This window comes from Opisthocomus hoazin, chromosome 1 (assembly GCF_030867145.1).
Source record: "Opisthocomus hoazin isolate bOpiHoa1 chromosome 1, bOpiHoa1.hap1, whole genome shotgun sequence".
NCBI classification, from domain to species: Eukaryota; Metazoa; Chordata; class Aves; order Opisthocomiformes; family Opisthocomidae; genus Opisthocomus; species Opisthocomus hoazin.
In genome coordinates, this window is record NC_134414.1 from 118,193,344 (window position 1) to 118,216,316 (window position 22,973).

General features: G+C 37.3%; 1 protein-coding gene across 8 annotated transcripts in view; it reads right to left on the reverse strand.

The window, feature by feature from the left end:
* Positions 1-22,973, reverse strand: part of ROBO1 (roundabout guidance receptor 1) — a 750,394-nt gene that overhangs the window by 56,090 nt on the left and 671,331 nt on the right. For all 8 annotated transcript variants that reach the window (XM_075434010.1, XM_075434043.1, XM_075434019.1 and 5 more), the window contains 6 exons: positions 8,765-8,889; positions 6,658-6,829; positions 3,966-4,171; positions 2,469-2,550; positions 2,133-2,301; positions 1,866-2,032 (listed from right to left, as the gene is read on the reverse strand). In XM_075434010.1, coding sequence (XP_075290125.1) covers positions 1,866-2,032; positions 2,133-2,301; positions 2,469-2,550; positions 3,966-4,171; positions 6,658-6,829; positions 8,765-8,889 — 921 coding nt within the window. The remainder of the gene's footprint in view (positions 1-1,865; positions 2,033-2,132; positions 2,302-2,468; positions 2,551-3,965; positions 4,172-6,657; positions 6,830-8,764; positions 8,890-22,973) is intronic.

Here is a 22,973-nt window from a genome sequence, read left to right on the forward strand (position 1 = left end):
CATAAAAAATGAGTCATCTGCAATATGAATCAAACTATTAATAGCCTCAGCCATTTGCACATCTGTGCTATACAACCAATATGTGTGTTTTCTTGTTTTGGCTCCAAGCTTCCAAGACAGAGACTGTCAGTAAGAACATTTAGGCATGTTGTTGTTAATGTTAGTAAAGTGTAAAGATGAAGGTATGTTAGGTTCCTGGTCTGGATATGCATTTAGGACAAGATTATACCACCTGCTAGACAAAAGTGAATGGGGAAATATTTTAACTTACTTAGCTAGACCACAACTTAACACAAAACTGAAACCGTACTGGAAGAAGCGCGGAAGTGCTTTAAAGAACTTGACACTTGATTACCAATTGATGAAAATTTTATCTATTGGTTGTTACTTTCACTCAGGCTTTGTGTGGTTCTCGGGTCTTGAGCTCTACTAGATGCCCAAAGGACAGCAAAGCTTTTCCATCCAGTACAAACCATTCAGTTCTGCTCAGTGAATGGAACATTCTGCTTCATTCACTGTTTATCAGAGTCAAGTCAGTGATCAGTACATCTGGGACTTTCAGACCCCGAATGAAACCACACTGCCTAAAAAGCGGACTGGTGCAGAACGTTTCAGCCTGCCTACATAGTAACACGTGTTGCCCTACTCCCAGGAATACAGAAATCACTATAATGTTACTAAATCTCGCCTTGGTAACAGATTTAGGACCCCGCACAATCACTGTTTTCCAAGTGGCCGTGACTCTGCTGTCTATATACATCCACTGAGATTGTCACTTATCAGGAGAAATGCATAATAAAAACATACAGCAATGTGAAATTGTTCACTCCTCGGGGGAGATGAGAATGAGTTACTTTCAGATCAACTTCAGAAACAATGAAAAGTCACCAAAGACTCTAAGGTTCCTCCTTTCAAAAACAAACATGTACTTACTTATGCAAACAAAGAAACAAACATACAACACAGGCACTCTTAATGAGCCAATGGATCAATTCCTCCAACAAGGAGGAAACACAGAATAAAGAGATGATCTCTAGCACTTCTACTTTGAAAGAGAATATGTCCAGTTTTTCCCTTCTTAACATTTTCAGTCTTTCTACTGGAAGAATGCAAGCTGCAAAGTTGTAATGCATTATTCCCTGTACATCATCATAAGTGATTTATTTTCTGCAGTGAACACAAAGTTGTCTTAAATTTTACGTAGCTGGATTCAGTCCATAGCTGGAGTCAGTGGATGACTCCTTCATCCCCTGCTACTCGGCCTTTTCTTCCAGTTGGCTATCTGTAAGCATTGTCTCTCTTCCCCACTGTTTTACTCTCAACAGTTGTACTGTTGAAAGACTTATAATATATTGCCAAAACCTCTTCGTTACTGGCTCATGATGACAAATTCCTTTAAATTTTAAACTTCTGTCTTTCCTAATGCAGCAGAAACCAAATTAGATGATGTGCTGTTTCTCTCTCTGTCTCAATCTTAAGCCTCATTTGATTCACTGGACATAATAACATTTCCATGGAATGTGAGGATTTACGTGATAACTTAAAAAATCAGAGATTACTTTTGTAGCTAACAAGAGCTATTCTGCAAGACACAACTATCTCTGGATAAGAGATACTAGGGTTCCCTCAGGCAATGCAACATGCTGCCTAAGCATCTTTCAGAGTCTACGTTAGAGAAATGCAAGTTCAAACTCTGTATTTTACTAGCTAGTACATATAATAACCAGAATAGGCAGACAGTTGAACGCTACCAGAATTCCTGCATCTGGTATTGCTCAGTCAACTTGTCTGACATCCAAACTTGTGGCGCTGTCAACAGTGACAGCCACTGTGGACACCCAAAATGTTCAGCATCAAAAGCTTACCTTGAGTTTTCACTGGATCAGATATTTGGCTGGGGTCACTTAGTCCATATGCATTAGCTGCCCTCACAAGGAATAGATAAATTGCATTAGGTTTTAGCCCTTTGACTGCAAAACTCTCTGTTTTCACATTTTCAGCTACAGTTTGCCAGCTGCTACCAGATGCATGGCTAAGGATAACAGAGACACAACAGGAGGTTAGCATGTGCTTCTTTAACAACATATTATGCATAAGCGTATGTACAGGGAGATCGCACGCGGCTCGTATACCTGAAGGCCTCAATTATGTAAGAGGTCGGTGTTGCACCTGAATTCAAATTCGGTTGCCATGACAATGTCACTGTATTTCTGCTGACATCTGTAACCTCGGGTTTTGATGGAGCACTAGGAATCAAGTTTGGGTCAGTGGGTCTTGGCGGCTGCACCGGGACTCCAAACTCTAACAAAGGAGAGAGAAATGCTGAGTACAGGCAGGAAGCAGCTGTAAGTGAAATGCTGTTCACATCTGCCCTGGCAATTTATGACAAAGTCAGATAACTTCCGCATTTCGATCTCTGATTTTCCTTTATGTATTTTCTCCATGCAGAGAAACCCTAATTGATTTACCTTGGACCTCTATGTATGCACTCCACGTAGCTTCGCCACTTGGGGTTGAAGCAATGCAGGTGTACCGACCAGTGTCGCCCAGCTGAGGGAGAAAAGAGAAGAATAAATATTTGAAACAATCAGGCACTCAGTGGGCTAGAAAAGCAATTACAGCTCTCCATGTTCCCCCATGAATATGGATAAATGTATTAGGCTGCAAAAACTCTGAACCAGAAACTTCTTTGATTAGAAGGTATGATTTCTCGTGCTGTAAAATGAAAATGGATACTTATTTCTGAGCATTCGTTAAAGAACTGGAAAAGCTGCAGATTCTAATTTAATGTTACCTATTCTGTAATGACTAAACCGAAGGCCAATTCTTGTAGCATTTATTCGTCAGTCTGCAGAGGTCCTACCAAATAAATTGAGCAAGAACTCAGATGACAAAACCCCACGCAACTGTCAACTTTCTGCCTTAATAATGCCTGGGGATCTGTCTGGACTGCAGCACTGGAGAGCACATCATCCTCAAAACAAAGCTTCAATACTGCACAGGGCCTTGTACATATGGGGTTCCCTGCGTAAATTTCACTCTACAGCAAACCCAAAAAAGAATCTCCATATGCGATTCTAATCCAGTTCTGAATGTTTGATTATTTGTCCATATGTGACTTAATCACATTTCAAAAGAGTTTCTTTTCTTCCTCCCTGAAAGAAATGTTATCCTCCTAAGGTCCCAGCCTCAGCAGATGAGCTGAATGGAAGTGCTCAAAAATCAGAGGTTCAAATTCTAAGCCAGCGTAACTTGTAATAGGTAACTGGACAACTCTAGGGAACACAGTAAAGTGATGCACTCAGCCTAATTTTTCAAAAATTACTACATTTCAAACCACAGGAAAGATAGCAGAGAAGAGCCAGTATGCTCAAACTTAACATTTTAAAACATTTTACAGCATGTGAGGCATGACCAGCAATACTGACCAGGGACTTGCTATAATTTCCTAAGGAAGCCAAGTATTTGACAGGTGGTTAACCATTTTAAGCTATGTTTACACTGACAAGTGAATATGTTTAAACTTTAAAAACTGTTTAGAAAAAAGCTGTGTACATGGCTCTCTCACTACAGCATGCTAAACAGAAGTTTTCTTTAAAAATATTTGAAATAATTAGATCATTTTAATCTATTAGTGCTAAAGCCCAAATAATTTAAAAAGTCGTCTTACTAAAATACAAGTTTTGCTTTTCCCTTCATGTTTTAAGTATCAAATAATTCCCTTAATTAATACCTCTTAAAAGCATTTTTCCTTATCAAATCTGAAATAATGTGCCCTAGGCAGGATAAGACAAGGTGTTAAGCATAAAGAATGAACTACTGAAAGCATGAAGTATTAAATATTTTAATACAACTATTTAACATTTCATTAATTCTAAATGTAGCATTTACTACATCAAAAGAGCCTGGAGGTGAAAAAAAAGAAGTGAAACAAACAAGAAAACCTGTTTGCCGGTTCGAGCTACCTTGGCATATCGGATCTGTAATGCTCCTGTCTCCAACTGCTTGATGCGAGAGTCCTGGGTAGAAATGAGGATCCCATCCTTTTTCCAGAGGATAGTGGGCATTAAAGTGCCTGTGGCCACGCAGCTCAGTACTAAAGTACCATCTACAGCTACAGTCTGATTCACAGGACCCTGTCGAATGACAGGGGGAGGCCGGTCTGCAATCACTGCCAGGAGAAACAACAGGAAAGAGATTTCTGCAACTGGAAGCAATTTTCTAATCATCTAAGCAACAGCAGTTGCTTGAGGCTTTTGAACAAACTGAAGATAATTAAACAAGTAATTAAAGTTGGAGGCATGCATTATTCAGGGCAGGGTGCATTACAATGATGCACAACTACAGAATTTTAAAACAATACACAACGCGGTATGTTCAGAAAGTAAAGAAGCATTACACATTACATAGGAGAATCTGCTAGGCATTCTCTAATCCCAATGTCTTTATAAAGTGATAATGGAATGAGAAAGGATTTCCCAAATTCTTTGTCAAGGCGCAGATTTCACTTGTTCATCTTCTACCATGTAGCAGGCCTGTATAACCGAATCCATACTTTCAGCATTCAGAGGTAAGCAGGCAGCAGATAACCTCTACTTCTTCAAAAAATTTGATTCTGTACCATCAACTCATCTCGGTTCTGTTTGCTCATTGCGAGATGCCTAGCAGTAGGGTAAAGCAAACACAAAGCTAACGAATGTGACCATATTAAAAATTTTCAACCACGCAATATTTTTCCAGTAGTTTCAGACTTTTAGTTTGCAGTGTGTTTGCATCAATTTAATGCATCTTTCACACAATGAAAATTAATGTTCTTGATGGTTTATTTAATAACTGTGCACCGAAAGGTATAAAGCAGTCTCAGTAGTGACAGAAAAAAGAATGATTGCCTACATGAGGTCTTTTTTCCATTATCCAGTGGATAACCATGAAAAAGAGGTAAAAGCTATCTTCTTGTGTTTCAGTGACCTGCTCTACCTGTACCGTCCAACATGACACGGACTGATGATGGGAAAATAGCCACAACCTTAACTGACATAAATCTGTTCAACAGTGTCATGAGGGCTCAATGTAAATTAAAAACTGGTTTGGTAGCTGAAATACAAACCTGAAGTTCTGATAATTTGTGAACATCAGATATTGCTAAATTATTTTTCATAACAACAGACAGGGTGTTAGGACTGCTCTTCTTGGCTAAATTCCAACTCCTGTAATTTCATTTGCATGTTCAATTGACACTGTGTTCTCAACTGCATAATTTATCCTCTACTTCTTGTCCCAACCTGTTGCAAAGCACTGCAATGCATTGCGAGGCCATTAGTATCTTTCTCTGCAGAGACAGTCAAACTAAGGTCACGTACAGTTTGTATTTAACTTTGACAAGTTTCTAAAGAGCTTTGCAGTTGTCAATGGTAAGGGGCTGACTGATCTGTGCTCTACAGAAGAGAACTAATGCCACGGAAATTCATGGTAATTTTAAGTGCCACTGAAGTTGACGGCAACTTCTATTACCTTTGGGAATACTAGGGTATCATTCTGCATATCCTGGCTTCACTTTTACAAAAGTACAAAAAAAATTACTGTCCCAAGACACTATGCAAAACAACTATCCACCAAATCAATCCAGAGCTTATATTCACAATAAAGGTAATATACTTAAATGAAATTTATTTTTTCCAAGTTCAGATGGCATAGGTCATTAAGAGAAAAACTCGTAAGGTTAAGGTCCTTACGTTAATTTCCTTTTTAAATTTTTTTCCCACCTTGCCATAGCCTTCTCCACAATGGTAAACAAATAAAAGTGGGTTAAGAAATGTGGCTTACCATTTCTGAGAAACCTGAAAGGATTCAGTCCTATTACTCCAAACAATCTCAATTCAGTAGGTGTAAATAAACAATTTTATTCTCCAGATTCATGGCGTGTCACTACTACTGCATTATTTCTACATTTCCTATAGGGCAAAAGCCTTCTTTATGGAAACTCCTCTCTGACAACAGCTTCCCACCCCTCTAAGTCTCTCCACAGACTGCGCTTACCCTCTTTTTCTGTAAGTACTGAGATTATTACCTTTCCTGGCTATCTTTGTCACTAAAAATATGAAGTATTTCTGACAATTGGCAAGTTGGCCTCACACCAGCATATATACTGCTTGGAGTCATGCTACCTGAAGCTTTTTCATCTTCTATTTTGTCCCAACTGCTCCTTAAAAGGAATGCAGGATAATATTAATTCATATGTTCTACTGACTTCCACACAGACTGGGTTTTTTTACCTTGCTATACAGCAATATTGAAAAAAAGGGGAAAAACGGGTAAATAGAGATGTTACGCAAACGGAAACATACTAATAGGGATAAAGAGCTGGGCAACAAGCAATCTGAAAGTTAACTAAGCTAAAAAAGAGCCAGATAAATTAACAGATCTGACAAAAGTCCATTAACTGAAGTATACTTACTAAATGCAAAATAGAAATATTGTGTGACACAGTATTCAAAATCTTAAACTCCTAACAGAGATGGCCAAAAAAGGATTTTTACATTCAAAGACACATGCAATCCACATTCATGGAAGCAGATACGAAAGTAGTGTCATATCATCACACCGCTGTCTTAAAATGAAAGTAAAAACTTTAGAATGACAAAATAAAGGTATCATTACCATCAGTAACTTCCAAGTAGGCTTTTGTTATGATACTTCCCGCAACATTTAAAGTCTGGCAGATATAGTACCCAACATCAGATCTCTGGACGTTGGTGATAGTGAGGTCACCTGTCTGGGAAACTGAAAATCGGCTGGATGACTGAGGGGGCTGGTACGAGAAAAGCAGATTCTATAAGATGTATAGGAAAGAAAGTGGGGAAAAAAAGGGTTAAATAAATTCAAACAGCAATAATCTTAACTTAAATATATCTAAACATATTAATCCTTTTCCATTATACATAAAACAGTCTGCTCTTCATATCTTAAACATGTCTATAGCACAATATGAACAGCTTTTATAGGATTTTTTAATGATAAAATAGGTGCACATATGCACATATAACTGTGTAAGTATTCTGAGACACCTTCTGTGGTCAATGTTGGGCTTTACACAGTTTAACAGGCACCAGCGAAGATCTGATATGTGCAGATACCACAATGGTGCAAGCAACTGTGGTGAACCTAGGTAATTTGCTTTAACACCCTTTTTTAGAACTTTCTCCAGGGTATTCTATTTATTTCATTTAAATGCAGATGTTGGTTTACTTATTTGTATTTTAACTTTCAAATTCCTAAGAATGGAATAGTTTTTTAAAAAGAGATGCTGTTTAGGTCTCTCTAATCATAGCGTAGTCATAGTAATCATCTATAATGAGCCATATAATATAGAATTAAATTCTATGCCAGTTTCTACATAGATAGTTTTGGTATGAAGTACATAGTATTTTACCAACAGTGGTCAAAAGTCAGAACTGCAACCATAATAGTACAAGTCTGTTACTTCAAATACTGTGGTTTTAAATTTCTACCTCTGGGTGAACAATTTGTAAATGAGAATACCTGAAAGTCACAGAGGCTGTTTTATATCTCTCTATCTTACCTAACTACGTTTTGCATTTTCAAAAAGCACCCAAAGGAATGGGGCACAATATCTTCTACTTCAGTATTAGGCAACCCTATTCATTGACCTCCTTCTCCAGTTCCCTTGTTCATCACAAGTGATCACTACTCATCAGAGTCAAAAATGAGCCAGAAAAATGATGTACTGGACAATACTTGGCAAAAAAAACAAAACAAAGCCCAGGTCATACAAAAATACAAACATTTTATACCCATGTACTTCTGTCTTTGAAGATTATCATCTAAATGTGGTTACTAGTATAGTTGTACTTCTATATTTCAGCAGAAATGTTGCAAATGGAGTATAGGAGTCAGTCTCTAAGCATTCTCAATTTCCCTGCCCTATTGTTTTGCAACACAAAGAACCCTGTCATACGCTTTTGTACCATTCATTCCTTCATGCACAGGAAAACCAGAATCCCATATTCCTTCTTTCCTCCCAATAAAGAATACTTTGTGCCACATCCCTCCTTCAAAAGATGACTCTGAAAGAAAACTGTGATTCTCTTGCTGTGCTATATTGTGTTTCAACCATTGGCTTTCAAGATTCTTTATAAAGAAGCCGAACATATTTTCCCCTCCCATTCAAACCAGGAAGCTGGGAGAAAAAATGCCTTATTCAGGTATGACATGTCAGCCAATTGACTGACTGGGAAAGTAGATCTCCTTAGTCCCAAACTAGTGTCCTACTCGTGCAGCGATGCAGATCAATACACCATATGGTTTAATTCGCCAGACACACACAAACACGTGGCAAACTAATAGCTGCACCATAAACCCAGAGCCAAACTTTCTGAAAATGTGGGAATGTTTGGGAGTTCAAACAAACTTCAGCATCAGTCACCTCTTCATCTCTTTAAAGTTCTCCCTGTTAGGTGAAAAAGATTTTCATAGCAGTGAAACGTGGAATGTTTCTAGTTGTTTCATAAAGTTATTTTTACATTCATGGAGAAAATGGGAGATGGAGCAAAACATAGATGTCCCTTCTAGTGAGGATGACATCATCTAGCACGCACGTGACAGAAGTAGAGAAGAAATATCGAGCATGTTCAAGCTCCAGATCTATTTTCCACATCTTTAAAACAATAATTAAAATATTTTTCTCTCATTCAACATCATGTCTTCAAGAAACTGCCAGGAAGAAGGGACAGAAAGTCTGTTTTACCTGACTTCCCTCTCTCCGCCAAAAGATGGCTGGCTGGGGGTTTCCAGTAGCTTCACACTGGAAAGTCACTGTTCTCCCCAGTGCAGCCACCTGGTCTCGAGGCTTCACAACAAACTGTGGAGGCTCTGAAAGGAAAATACCAAAAAAGAATAAATCACACTGCTATCAGAAGACCAAAGTTAGCCTATTTGAAAGCACAATTTGCCTACTGAGTTTAAATGGTGCAAACCAGAATAGTTAAGTTTCTATAATAAGCAGAGGCATCACAAACACATCGGTCTCTAACAGCCAGAGCTTCAGCATCATTCAGCTCATCTTCTCTGTTGCTGGACCCCCATTTAAAACTCTGACTGTGCATCATTTGCTTTTATTAGTGACAACTTCTATGAGAAAGTAAGTCCCACCAACTTAAGGAGAAAACTTGCAGAGCAACCATCACCAATACGAACAAATCTGTTACAATTCGGTTTTTAAAGGAGGATTATGGCTGCAAGTCATAGAATATCCCAAGTTGGAAGGGACCTGTAAGGGTCATTGAGTCCAGCTCCTTAGAATGGAATCAGAATGGAAAAATCTTTGAGGGACTATGTGCCCACTGGCCACACTTTGCCAAGGGCTGCAACAAACACTGTTGAGTAACTATGTGAATTCATGGCTTACATGCACAATAGTCATCACCTTTCATTTAGGAAAGCTGAGGAGAGAAAAAGCCCTTAATTGCTTGTAAAAGTGACTTTTCATGTAGTTGGCGTCTCGAAAAAGTTTGAAGTCAAAAGCCCCATAAATACTATTGAAGAAATTATAACCATTTAAAATCTTCAGTCCAATTACTGAAAAGGAATGAATTTAAAGCAAAAGCAGAGCTAAATGTCTTATTCATTTACATAGGCAAGGGCATGTTCAAACAAAATATATATGCAAATGAAGGCCCACCTGAAACATCTGCTCAGCCTAACATTACAAATACTGCCAGCATTGTCCAAACTGTTTGACTTCTACAGATTTCAACAACCTCTTCACCCAGTAGTAAACAGAACATCAAAAAATCATGTCAGTCACTAAAAAAAAAAATGCAGCACAGATGACAGCACTAGATATCTTCATGAGGCTAGCACAGAAAAAATAATCTAGCTTGTTTTATAGGCTGTTAACTCTCAGTTCTCGAAAAACGTGCATTAAATGGAAGTCCATTTACTTATTCATTTCCAATTCCTTCTGATCATCTGTCCAAAACTAATTATTCTCTCCCCCTTATTTGGGTTGAGAAGAAAGGGAAAGTTTTGAATCTGACTTTAATAAATGGTTTTGGTGTTTGTTTTTTTTCCTTACAAACACTTCCGTATTTACAAGATTTTTCTTTAAAAAGGGGCTGAATCACATAATTTAAAGCTATCACTCAATGTGTTTTACAAAAATCAAGTAATTGTAGCTTTACCTAGAATTAATTCAGTAACTCTTAAAGTTCTGTCTAAAAAAATTGCTTTCAGTGTTTGTGCAGGCCAATACTTTCAGTTATCTGTTCCTCTTGCCTTGTGTCTCTGCTCCCTGTTGAGTTCATATTAGAATATACTATTCCTACAACCCCCCTGCTTTGGGAGGAATTTTTTCAATATATAATACTGTATCAAAAAAGCACGATACATTATCATTTACATTTGGATGCAAATGGTACCTTCCATAGAATCTTGTTAGATAAGAAACAACCCAAAGTGAAGGTGAGATACACCTACAGTAGCTAGCAGACTTCAAAACATTTAGCTCTGAAACATTCATTCAATACCTTGCAGGAAGCTGTGGGAAGACTTCGGTATGACATCATGTTTAATTTAGAATGGAAGGTGAAATTGTTGGGGGTTTGCCACAGGATTGTAAGGTATGATGGGGAAAATGGAGATGAGGGTGAAGCACCTTTGTTATGCTGCTGGATTCTAACAACAAGAATAAATTTAGCATACAGTTAAATTTAAGGCTTGCCTGGTTCTGTGCTACTCTGTGACACAATGTCACAGAAAATGGAACTGAGGGTTTCTAAATCCTGTGCTAGTGCAGAGGATTTGTAAGGTTTCAGATTTTGTTGAACTTGAGGATGAGCACAGCTACAAAGAGATTAAAATTGTCCTGACCACTGGAGAAATAGCTGAATGCTTGTGATTCTAGTACCTGAAGCTGACCATTCAGGGACTACTGAAGACAAAAAATGAGGGGAAATTCAGTCTTTGAGGTAACCATGGTAGAATTTATAAAATGTAAATAGGTGTAAGTTTCTCTAGGTATTATTCTAAATACGTATTTTGCATGTATATTATCCCAAATATATATATATGTGTATAATGCATTTGTGTATTATTCTAAATCAATTGCCTTTAAGGTAAATAATACAACTCCTATTAGCTTCAATATCAGAAGAATTAAAATAGAGTTAAATGAAACTTTGTTCTTAAATTCCATTCAATGTTTACTGTACTGGAAGTATTTTCACAGTCTTTTTTTTAAGTTCCGTTTGCTTTCACACCTTGGGTCACATATGTATGGTATGTGATGAATATACTGTAATAGATGCTGAAATAATAATCCACTTAAGGAAAGAACAACTTCTATCCTTGAGACCTTTAAAAAACTAATTTTTATAGAACACTTTGAAGTTCAACCAATGCAGTCACTGAAGGAAGATAACATTAGGATTCAACTTGTTAAATCATGTAGAAACAGACAGAAAGTTACAACCCATTACCTTTCTCTTTGCCATTAAGTTACCCATACTTCCTGCAGAATTTATTCTGTGCGATGTGTCTTGTCAGTAACAAGGAAAAGATGGGAGCTGACTGGTTGAAGGACATGGAAGGGGATGGATGGGAAGGGGAGGAGAAGTTCCCGTCACAGTGATACGATGATTAGAAGATGGCCAATAAAATTTCAACTTACCAGACACAACTAAAAACAGAAACAAAACAAAAAGAAAACATGGAATAAATAAAATTGAATAGACATGAAACAAAGCAAAGAATAAAGCAAAATTAAAAAAAAATAAAAAGGGCCCTTGGTAAGAACCTTAGAAAGCACACATATATTCTGATATATGAAAAATAGGTGTAAAAACTTGAACCACATATTTTTTATTTGATTTTTAAGCAGAAGCATCTATCAATTGCTGAAAGCAGGCTGTAGAGGAAAATGGGCAACACTGAAATGATAGTCAGGCAACCTGGGTTCTACTCCAAGCCTTTCCAATGAACTGTCGTGTAACCTTGAGTGAAATTTCTTTTTTTCATATTATCATTACTTCTCTGCATCAAGAGCTTTCCAAGGTAAAATTAACTTGAAATTTCCAGAATATCATTCTACAACATTGTTGAAAAGGAACAGTGACATTTAGCTCCTTTCTAAAGCAACCAAACATCTACAAATGGAAAATACTTTTCTGAGGCTAATAGCCATTACAAAGGAAGTTTTTTAAAAAAATGAAATATGCTGAGGCATTTAGCCCACACACCAATCTCTTCAGTATAAGATCACAGTCCCAAGGTCATAAAGCTTACTATCAAACTGCAAATGCAAACTAAACCACAATTAAAATGAATTTTAAAGTTTCTTAACTCATTTCTTCCCCTCCCAACCTCAATTTCAAGAAAATATTCAAAATCAGAGATTTACTGCAAAATACTAGATTTTTCAACAGAAATTGTCAGTGGAAAATTCTTTAATACTAAATTATCTTTCAACCATAGTTGAAAATTTTCATAAACTTTGAAATGGCACAGACCCTGGCAGGCTAATTTTGCTTATAAAGGAAAGGCATGTTAGAAAGCATTCCAACCACGCATCACTAACTGAAAGAACAGGTTCAAAATAAAAATGTAAAAATAATGCATTTTGAAAATATACACAGATACTGAGAAAAAAGTCACTCAAAAACCAGTAGATGGTATAAGATAATCACACTAAAAGTAAAAAAAAAAAAAAATTTTATTATGCACGTTACAAATACCTAACCCTTCAAACTTTGGTCTTACCGCTTTATGTTGAGAGTAAAACAACTACTGTTCGGCGGGGTACACTTTCATAACAAATAGATAAGCACCTGTAATACACCATCCTCTGATAAAACACGTGGAGGCAACTATTAATATCCAGTCAGCCAACATTGATTAGGCATGAGGAACACTGGCTTACTGTTCAAATAAACACAGAGGACTCCAGGTGTATTATCAAAAAGAAGTAGAAAGAGAATCAGATTTAATATTAGAATTTGGATCATGTTCAAGCCAAGAAGCTGCAACTGAATGCACCAAAACCAGATCATACAAAGAATTTGTTTTTTATGTCGAGGCATTTTTTAGGAAATAACCCCAAAGAGAGGAAGTTGAGATTATCATTTTTCAAAGTTTTAATTTTCAATTTTAAGGAAGTATTCTGGATGTACATCAGCCTTCATTGAGTGTATGGGTTCAGTATTTCTCAAAAAGAAATTCAGCGTGCATTTTTCTGCTCAGATTACCCTGGCAAGTCTGTGATTTGGAAGTGGAGTGGCCAAGAAATGATACACAAGAATTCCTGTGAGAAATACGCTCACCCTCAAGACTCAGCTCCTAGCTACTCTTGATCATGTGCAGGTATATTACATAGTAACAACTCCTTTTTAACTGAACAGCTCCCTCTTAAACTTGCAATTACGGTCTGACCTGCTCTGGAATTAGAAATGCTTCTCCATAAAACACAACTCATATTCTACATGAAATAGCCTGATAAGAGACTTTATGGGATGCAATTCTTGCACAGAGGAAGTTATTCTAAATTACCAATTTTCCTTTACCTGAGTAGCACCAAAAAGGGAAAAGTTCAGCCTTCTTCGTAGCAATGCAAAGCTGCCTAAGCCCTCTACCAAAAGCTCACTTAAAAATTTCAAACAGATAGAAAACTGTCTTGGTTGCCCAACTACATTTCTACAAATTAAATTAAGTTGTAAGTGCTGAATTTCCACTTTTCTTTTTACCAGACGGTTTTGTTACTGTAAGTCAAAAATAACCCTGTCAAGTCAATGTATTTTTTTTGCCCACCTGTAAAAACAGAGGGGATACTGATATACAAAAAAAATATGCCTGTAGAAACAGGGCATCACACTGGCTGCAAATCTGTGGCAAGGGCAAAGGGTGAAATTTCATAGAAATTTCTAAATAGTTCTGTCAGAGGGACATCCTGTGGTTTAAAAGAACAACAATAATAGCAACTACTACAACAAAGACCACTTTCTTAGTTTGATTTACATCCTATTGATATCTAAGGTTACTAAAACTGAGAAGTAAATAGTTTTTCCTCTCTTACGGCACATTTTATTTGACAGCGCTTTCAATTATAAATTAATTTTCCCCTTGTTAATCGTGGTTTTTCACACAGCAATTAGGGGGAATAACCCGTTTGCAAAGACAGGAAGTTAGCATGTAAAACCACAAATACCAAAGGAATAATATTTTTGCCCTTCAACTAATTTCCTTGACATGTGAGGTTTTTCAGGGAAGACATGCCCAGTCACTGAACAAAAAACAAAAGAAAAGTGGTTTCCAGACCAGTGACATGATCTTTTATGCCTTATTATTGTCAGCGATCCTATCAACCTCACTGGGACTATTTGTATCATTAAATCCACTCGCTGGGGTAGGAATTTGCAGTTTTAGGACTTAAACTACAGACTGGTACAATTGCCAGTTGTTAATGGAGCAACTATGGTATTTGACAAATGCAGTACTGCAGGGTCATAGGAAAATCAGGTTGGAAGCAACCTCGGAGGTCCCTAGTCCAGCCTCCTATTCCAGCAGGGTCAGCTATGGGGTCAGACCACGCTGCACAGGGCTTGATTCAGCTGGGCCTTGTAAACTTCGAAGGACTGAGGATGCACAGCTTCTCTGGGCAACCTGCTCCACTGCTTGACTGTCCACCAAATGAAGACATTTCTCTTCATATCCAGCCTTGATCTCCATTCTTTCAACTTAAATCCATTGTCTCTTGTCCTCCCACCGTGCAACACTGTGACGAGCCCGGTTCCATCTCACTGACAATCTCCCTGTAGGTATTGGGGGCTGCTGTAATATGTTCCCCCCAAAAAGTCACATCTCCTCCAAGCTGTGCAAGTACCATTCTCTCAGTCCTTCTTCACAGGTACAGGAGACCTCAACATACTGCGTGTAATGCCTACATCTCTAAATAACATATTATGTAATTCTTTTCACAAAGGTGAGGGCAAATGCTGATCTAGCATTTCCCTATAACTCATTGGTTTTCTCACATTTAGAATTAAATATTACAGTTGTGTCTATTTCTTAGTATGATATTGGACAAGCTATAAACTTCAAGTACCCCATTCTTGAAAGCTGTGGTAGTAATTATCTGTCTCAAAAAGAGTAAAATTATAAGCATTTTCATTTGTTTATACTAATAAGGTGCTTTTGAGATCCTGAGATTCAAGGTGGTACTTAACTACTAACCGGTATTTTGTTCTGCGTATGAAATACTCATTCATTATTGCTCCATTATTATTTATGAATATCTTCCAGGTGCTCAGAACATATCTCATTATTCAGTTGACACAAGCTGAATACTTTCAATTACTTAAATAAAAATCTCCACATCTTCAAGGACTGCTTGACACCCTTATAGCATATAGAGGCTATTACAAAGGAGGCACTGCAGTTCTACAGAATGGTTGAAACTCAGCTATTTATGAGCTTTGTATTAAATGAGTAGGTGAGAAATCTACTGTTTATAATCTCTGTCCGAAATGAGTGGGCACAGAGAATTTGGGTACTACACGCAGAAGAAATGTGAGAGTCTGAGTACGTTTAGCAAACTGATCAAACTCTGAACATCCACTCCTTAAAATAAAAAAAGAAATTCTGAACAGATTTATTTTCCAATTCCTTCCCTAATTCCAAACAAAAAAACTCGGGTAAAAAGCTGCCAGTTTCTTCTGTTAATAAATATGTTTCATGATGAAGCCCGCTAAACTTTGAAATCTAATTAACTACTTTTTACCTTCAAGTATCTGAACAAGTACCATTGAATGCCTTTCTGCAACATGACTACCAGAAAATTATGTCAGTGTTTTGCAAAAAACTATTATTAAGGGAGATAGTTTAAGACAATGTGCCATGTTTTATTTCTCATCCAGTGATTTGTAGGCTATTTGTTCTTCTCAAAGCAATCTGAAACACCCAATATCCTTGATATGTACATCTCTCTGCAGTCATTTGTGGAAAGTATCACTTTCTACAGAGAAACAAAGAAAGGCCAAAATCTCTTGTTCTGAAAAAACAAATGCTGCCATTCAGCTGTCTCCTGGCTTCAACCTGTGAAAAATATGGGAAAAATAATACCAGGTACATTACAAAAGAATTGGGGTATATCGCTTTTCATCCTCATTGGTCTCTCTGTTTTCAGCTGTCACTTCTTGAGGTCTAGATACATACATAAATAATTCATATTTTCTCAGACCTTTTGCTAAAAATTCACATTCCTGTAAGACCAGACTGGGACACCCTTACTCACCGTGAATGTTTTCACAGTACGTAGTCCCAGAGCACGAAGTGTGATACAGTGCAGTGCAAACTTCTGAGGAAAGGTCTAACAGTCTGGCGCCAAGCATGCCACAGACATATCGTTGATGCAAAATGTTTACATGAGATTTTAGATGTTTCAAATCAAAAGTGATGACTTGTAAATTAAGAAACAAAGCAGCTGACTAAGTATTTTGATGAAAAAGTCTGACAGTAAGATCACCTTTAGAAGCGGCAGAAATCTAGAAACCCGTAACAATGTTTCAGATTCATGCTCAGAAAAGCTAATAAGGGAAAAATCACAGCACCAATTAGCTGCTGTGTTCCTCAACACATTTCCCAACGAGTTCTTATTTTTCATTTTATTTCTTTATTTTTTGTTTACAGTTGACCCACATTGTCTCATCTGTTAGGAGTCTGAATAGTGAAGACTTCTCCCGTGCTGCTGGGTGGTAACTTAGAAACAGGCTGGTTAGAGTCTGTGCCCTACACCAAGGTGCCCCTCTTAGGGTACCAGTGGGCTGCCAGCTGCACTTCTCATCTGGTTCAAAACCAATGATTCTCCCTCCTGCAGCAAGCAGCAAGGTATCTGTTCTCAGCTCTGCGGCGGGAGCAATAGAGAATTAGTTTGTTGGCTTTATTACCAGCATTAAAATGCCACTAAGCTTCTCTACTCTCCTTGGTGGCTTAAAGTCCACTCTCTGCCAATAAACAGCACAAGATCTGCGCATTCACTGAACCTCCTGCTTAGGTGCTATCCTGTTTTCAAGAGATATCAAATGGTATTTTGACTCCCTATGGACTTCTCGCCGTTTTGAGATTTAATTTAGGCTGAGAGGTGTTTCCCTTCTCAACTCTAATTGATGGGTCTGGGCAGTAAAATCTGGCTCTCTCTCAGCTGTGTCTCAGTCGTGGAATTATATTATCTTAATGCCTGCTTCACTGCAGGCTAATGAATCTTCCCTTCAAGACATTTAAAAGATCAAGATGAAAAGGGCTACACGTGTGTGCATGCGTGTGGGGGAGGAACCTACGGCAAAAATTTGTGGTAAGAGAACAGTGTGTAAAATGTTCTCACAGGAGATTTTTTGATTTGCAACTGATTTTCCTGATACTAGCTATAAAATAAGAAAGCTTATAATCTCTCCTTTTTCAGGAGTCAATGAAGATTTCTATCATAAAAATAAAAATGCGGTGTGGTTTTAAAAGGTAGCACTTCTCAGGTTAATACATGTAGTATGCAGTTTAAAACGTTTATAAATCCTGTAGTCATTGCCTTGAGGTGATAAGAGAAATCTGAAATACGGGAATTAGAAGACAAAGAGAGGGAGAGAGGGATTTAAGGTCTTCCAGAGTTCCTCTCCTAGCCTCCCCTACCCCTTCCTTGCTCTGGGTCCTCCTAAACCATCCTATAAACCAAATATTATTTAGAGAGCACACTTAGGACAAGTCTAATTCCACCTATTTAAAAACCAGAGTGATACAGTAAACTGTGGAGTCCTGTTTCCCTGGCTTCTCTTTTTGGAGAGGAGTTATCTTCCCCTGTGTTTAAAAAGAATTGAGGTAATTCTGGGCACTGCTGCACCTAAGTAGTCGTGCCTACAAATATTTATACTAAAGCCTTTTAAGAGTGAAAAAGATAGATGAATTCTAAATAAGCTGTGCAAAAGTACAGAAAGATTATTATAGATGGATACTATTTGAAGAATTCTTAGGAGCTTCCTACTGCATTTTTTGACTTACAGTAAAAGATAGTAGAGCTGGAAAGGAAATGGAGTGGGATTTTTTTTCCCAGCTGTTTATAATAGCACAGTTCTCTTCTTGGAAAGAAGTACTTGAAACCCACGGCAACCTTCTTATACTAAGTTAAAGCCATTTGTGAAAAGTGGCCAAAGCCCCATAATCAATGGATAACAAACACACATTAAAAATGGAAAGACTGTAAATCTCTACATAGAGGTAACTTTTGATCATGAAAAAATGTGGTTTTTTGGACGTGCAATACTCAGTAAGGGACACTGTCAACTGTAGCAGATACTATTTCAAAAGAAATCTGGACTTCTTGTTACATGGACACCACACCCCCCACATACAGACAACCCAAGTGTACATATGGGACACTAATACCTGAACTTTTTTTTATAGTATTATCTAGAAGGTAGCCAAGACACATAAACAAATTTCAATTATAGGTAGCAAAAAATGCAAGATATAAGAATTCTGTATAAGCTGGAATTAGCCATCAGGTACTGTGAATTTTTACTGTGACAGAGGTAGAAAAGGGAACAAGCTGCTGAAGGAAATAAAAAGAAAAAAGTGCAAAAAATAAAATAAAAAATTCAGGTCCGCTGAGCCTGATTTTCATCAGTGAAGCAGTAGATCACCTTTGTCAAAAGAAGATAATGCCATCAAAATTGCTGGTAGTCTGAAACAAAAGTGTTGCCGCAGCTATGATGGTCTAGGGATGCTAGCAAACGTGGTTTGAGGTTAAATCTTTAGTTAGGCTAGTCATACTCTTTGAGGAAAAAAAATTCACAAGACCTGAGCGCCCAAGAACTCTGAAGGAAGAGATACAGAAAAGGCCATCAGACCTTCCTGGACTGGACCACAGCAGAACTCTCATGTGACTTCTTCCTCTGTACTGAGACCCAAGTATCAATGTGCTACCTTAACTGTGTCAAAAGAGAGAGTGGCTGTTTAATTTGAGGAGCTGCAAGTTCTAAGTGGGCTCTCATTATGCCACTGAAAAATGTAAAGAGAACAGAATCCCCTTCAATGCTGTGTTTACAGAACACCGGACATTTACGAGAACAAGACAAGCAACCCGATGTCCATGGAGACAGCTTTGTTTCTCTGTTTCTCATTACTCTCATCCTGTTCCATATTTAATGGGGGAAAAGCAAATCACTCCAAACTTTGGGAATTAATGTGTGGTCATAGAAACAAGAGGAGCACGTAGCTACCTCCTGCAGAAAACAATGTGAGCATACTTCATATCTAGCAGTTTAAGCTGAAGAAGCAGATTTTTTTCTTGCACTGGAAGATTCTGATACTGAGGCTACTAGGTGATGTAGTTCGCACATAAAGACTGCAAGAAATGTTATTACCAATTCTTGAGTGTTATTCAGCACGTAACAATACAACATTTGAGTGTTCAAACCTGACATAATTTGTAGTAACAAATGGTACTCAAAACAACTTATCAAAATAACGTTTGAATGTTACTATACGTCAGCATCTTTTTTGTCAAGAACCAATGAGATGACTGCTTTTAATGATACATGTAAACTAACAAAAATAAGAGTCCACTATAATCACTGTATAGTCCTTATGAAAATCACTTCCAGGCTATAAACAAGGCAAACATAGAGTGTGTATTATCTTTTCATGGATGTTTATCATAATTTAATAAAGTCTCAGTTTATTTCAGAATGAACATATAGCAGAAGTACTGTTTAATGAACAACCAATGAAAATTATTATTCCTTGCACTCTATTTAATTTTATACAGAAAACCAAAAATATGCAAACTCAACAACTTGTAGTAAAATTCTACTTTGTCTGCTCCAAAGGGAAAATTATTGAAATGTTATCTTTAGACCAGCAGTCACAAAATAAAGTCTGCAACAGTGAAGCCTGATACAAAACCAATTGATTTTTCCCTAGCCATGGGATGTAGGAAATTGCAGGCACTAGAAAACAGTCTTCAGATTTGCTTTGCTACTTTTTAATTGAGCGCTGAAGTACGCCACACAAATCTACTGTCTCCAGTTCTCTGCAGCAAGTGATTAAAAGGTATAATTTTTAAGAACTTAAAGTAAATAAAACCTTTTCAGCAGGAGAAAGCCTCTAGCTTCAATTTATTTTTGTGGTAATGTTTTTCCAAATGATTTAGACTTCTGTTCTACTTGCTCAGAAACATCTGTCTCAAGTCCTTGTTTCAAAGTACTAAATTGCAGGAAGGGATCTCAAAAGTTTTTAAGTCTTATTTCCCTGTAAGCAATTGCTGTCACTGTTGTGAGACTCTAAAAAAATAAAACTCTATTTAAAAACTTAAAAACCATAGAAGCAGTTATTTATTAAAATGTTACATGGAATTGAAGCAACTATAAATCACTTTTTTTTTTTTTTTTTTTTTTTTAGTTTTGCTGACATATTTACCGATTCCTTCTTTTACCTGTATTTTAGAAATGCTTCAGGAATCTCAGTGTTCTTCACTTGCATCAGTAGAACCAGTACCTTCAGGGCACTAACCTCTTCTTCAGATAGTTTCCTCAGTTCCTTCTGATTAACTTTCAAGATTGATATTCTTTCACCAGAAATAGGTGGTAGTCAAACTCCTCAGATCCTTGACAGAAATCTGAAGTGCTCTCATAGTTTACAGCAGCCATTAAGGGGGAAAGGGCTGTCTCTAAGCGATACAAATCACAAGAGATAGTTCCCCTCATTCTGCCTGCCAAAAGTTTATTAATTAAAAAAATCCTGAAGTTCATAGGACAATCACTATTCTTCCTTCCTCTTTCATGGGTACAGAAGATAAAATCTGGCATAAATGAGTTATTTCAAAAGCTGAAATACTGACTTAAAGAGAGACCGTGTAGACAAGTTCAGATTTAAATCTAAATCCTAGTTTTAAACTTCAAGAGACTAAATTCACCCATGATAATGTGAGGTGTTCACTGCAACATATAATAACCACCAGGTACCCTAAAAGCATTTTTGTAACCCCATAAAAATATGAATTCTGTCTTTTTTATTTTAATGTAGGTAGCTCAGATGCCTACAAATCAATTACATTTACACCCAACTTTTAAGGTGTACCAGCAGCCTGACACAGTGGAAACGTTTATAAGGTATCTGGCAGCTAAAAGAGCAAATCCTACTCCTTTTCATTCCGGGTGGTATTCTCAGCCCTGCCCAGAAGCCTTATCAAATAGATGTCTTCTATGGCATGCCTCGAAGCTACTTTGTACAAAGCGGGGGTGGAAGGAGGAGGAATTTCCAGACCTGAAGCGTGTGCCACCTTTTCAGATTAAAATTCCTTGTCATTTGACTAGTACAGCAAAATCCCAGCCAGAAATCACTTATAAAAAGTTCTGCTCACTCTCCACCTTGCAGACAAGCTCTGTTAACCTTAAAATTAATGACATCATAAGCTTAAAAATGTTGATATCAAAGATCACCACTGTAAAATATGAATTGGACAGAGTAATTTCCATAGGAATTCTTCTTTTTTCCTGCCAAACTGATAACACTGAATGTGTTTAGTGTCTTTGAATGGCAAAATTTACATTTTACAGTTCAATCACTGCTGCTGCATGCTTAGGTGCATACTAGGCAAGGCACTGTAACAAGCATTGCGAGCTACTTCAGAGCCACTGCTTGAGGAAGAAGAGTTAAGAAGAACTCAGAGTCTGAGGACTGTTGCTCGCTACTGACCTGCTGGTGACCCAGTCACAGTGTTGGTATTATTCTTGTGAAGTCCTCAAGTCAACTGACCTACTTGACCCGTTTCTCTTTCAACTCCTGCTGAGCAGCAGCTACACTGTCATTGCTATAATGGTTCTTGGCCAACTGCCTAGTAGGACTTCCACAGGAGCCCTAATTTCCACTTGTATCAGAGAATAAAGCTCCTCTCAGCATAAACGAGAAACTTATTATAAAATTAGATATTAAAACAGCCTAATTAAGTACTGAAAACAGGAGTGAAGCAAATGGTAGTGAGGGCAAATATGTAAATCCTTTGGTTGTTAGATTTACGTAAAAACATTTTTACGATTAAATGAGGAGTTTGCAGGTTTTTGAAGAAGCCCTACTTCTATTTCCAGTAATGGTGAAACTAATTCTCTTTTAGAACTGAAGTTCTGAGGCATGCGTTCTCAGTTATTTTGTGTGTCTTAGGAACATGGGCTTCAATTAAATTGTATATAATATTATAATTTCTACAGTCCTGCTTCAAGGCATAAAACTAAGCAAATCACATAATAGAGATCTCCAAGAAAACATGAAAAGCATCTTGCATATGTATTATATACATACACAATAAATATATCCAATTGGCTTAGTGGTAAAGCAAGAGTGAAATTCACTGGTTCCAGAGACGGAACGCTTTTGGCCATTGTTTCCGTTTGCGGGAGCACATCAGCTACTTGGTAAAAGATAACATATTGGTAAAATATAATGTATTGTACTCTAGGCTGCTTCCTAGCAGTTTGTATTGACTGAGGTACTTATTTAATAATTAATCATCTCCTGAACGAAATGCTTCCACATGTATTTAGCAACGTCTCTGGATGCCTTCCATGTGCACTACGCTTTTCTGCAAAATGAGAACAGCGGATTGAGACACTCTAGTTTTAGGAAAATGCAAACAACAGCAGGATTACATTTTCTTAACTATTTAAATATCCAAGGAGAAAATAAGATCACTTGACAAATGGTTTCAAGGATGGAAATGCTTTTAAGCTTCAGTAGTAAAAGACTAAGTGAACGGTTCAAACTTCTATGTCAATACGGAACTCCAAATTTGGTTTAGGAATATGACTCAAACAGCAATAAAAATACAACATTTGTACTTCATGTAGGAAACATTTATAATCTCCAAAGTTAAGAGTCTCTACAAAGGAAAATACTGATTCCAATAATCAGAATCTGTGATGCTGGTG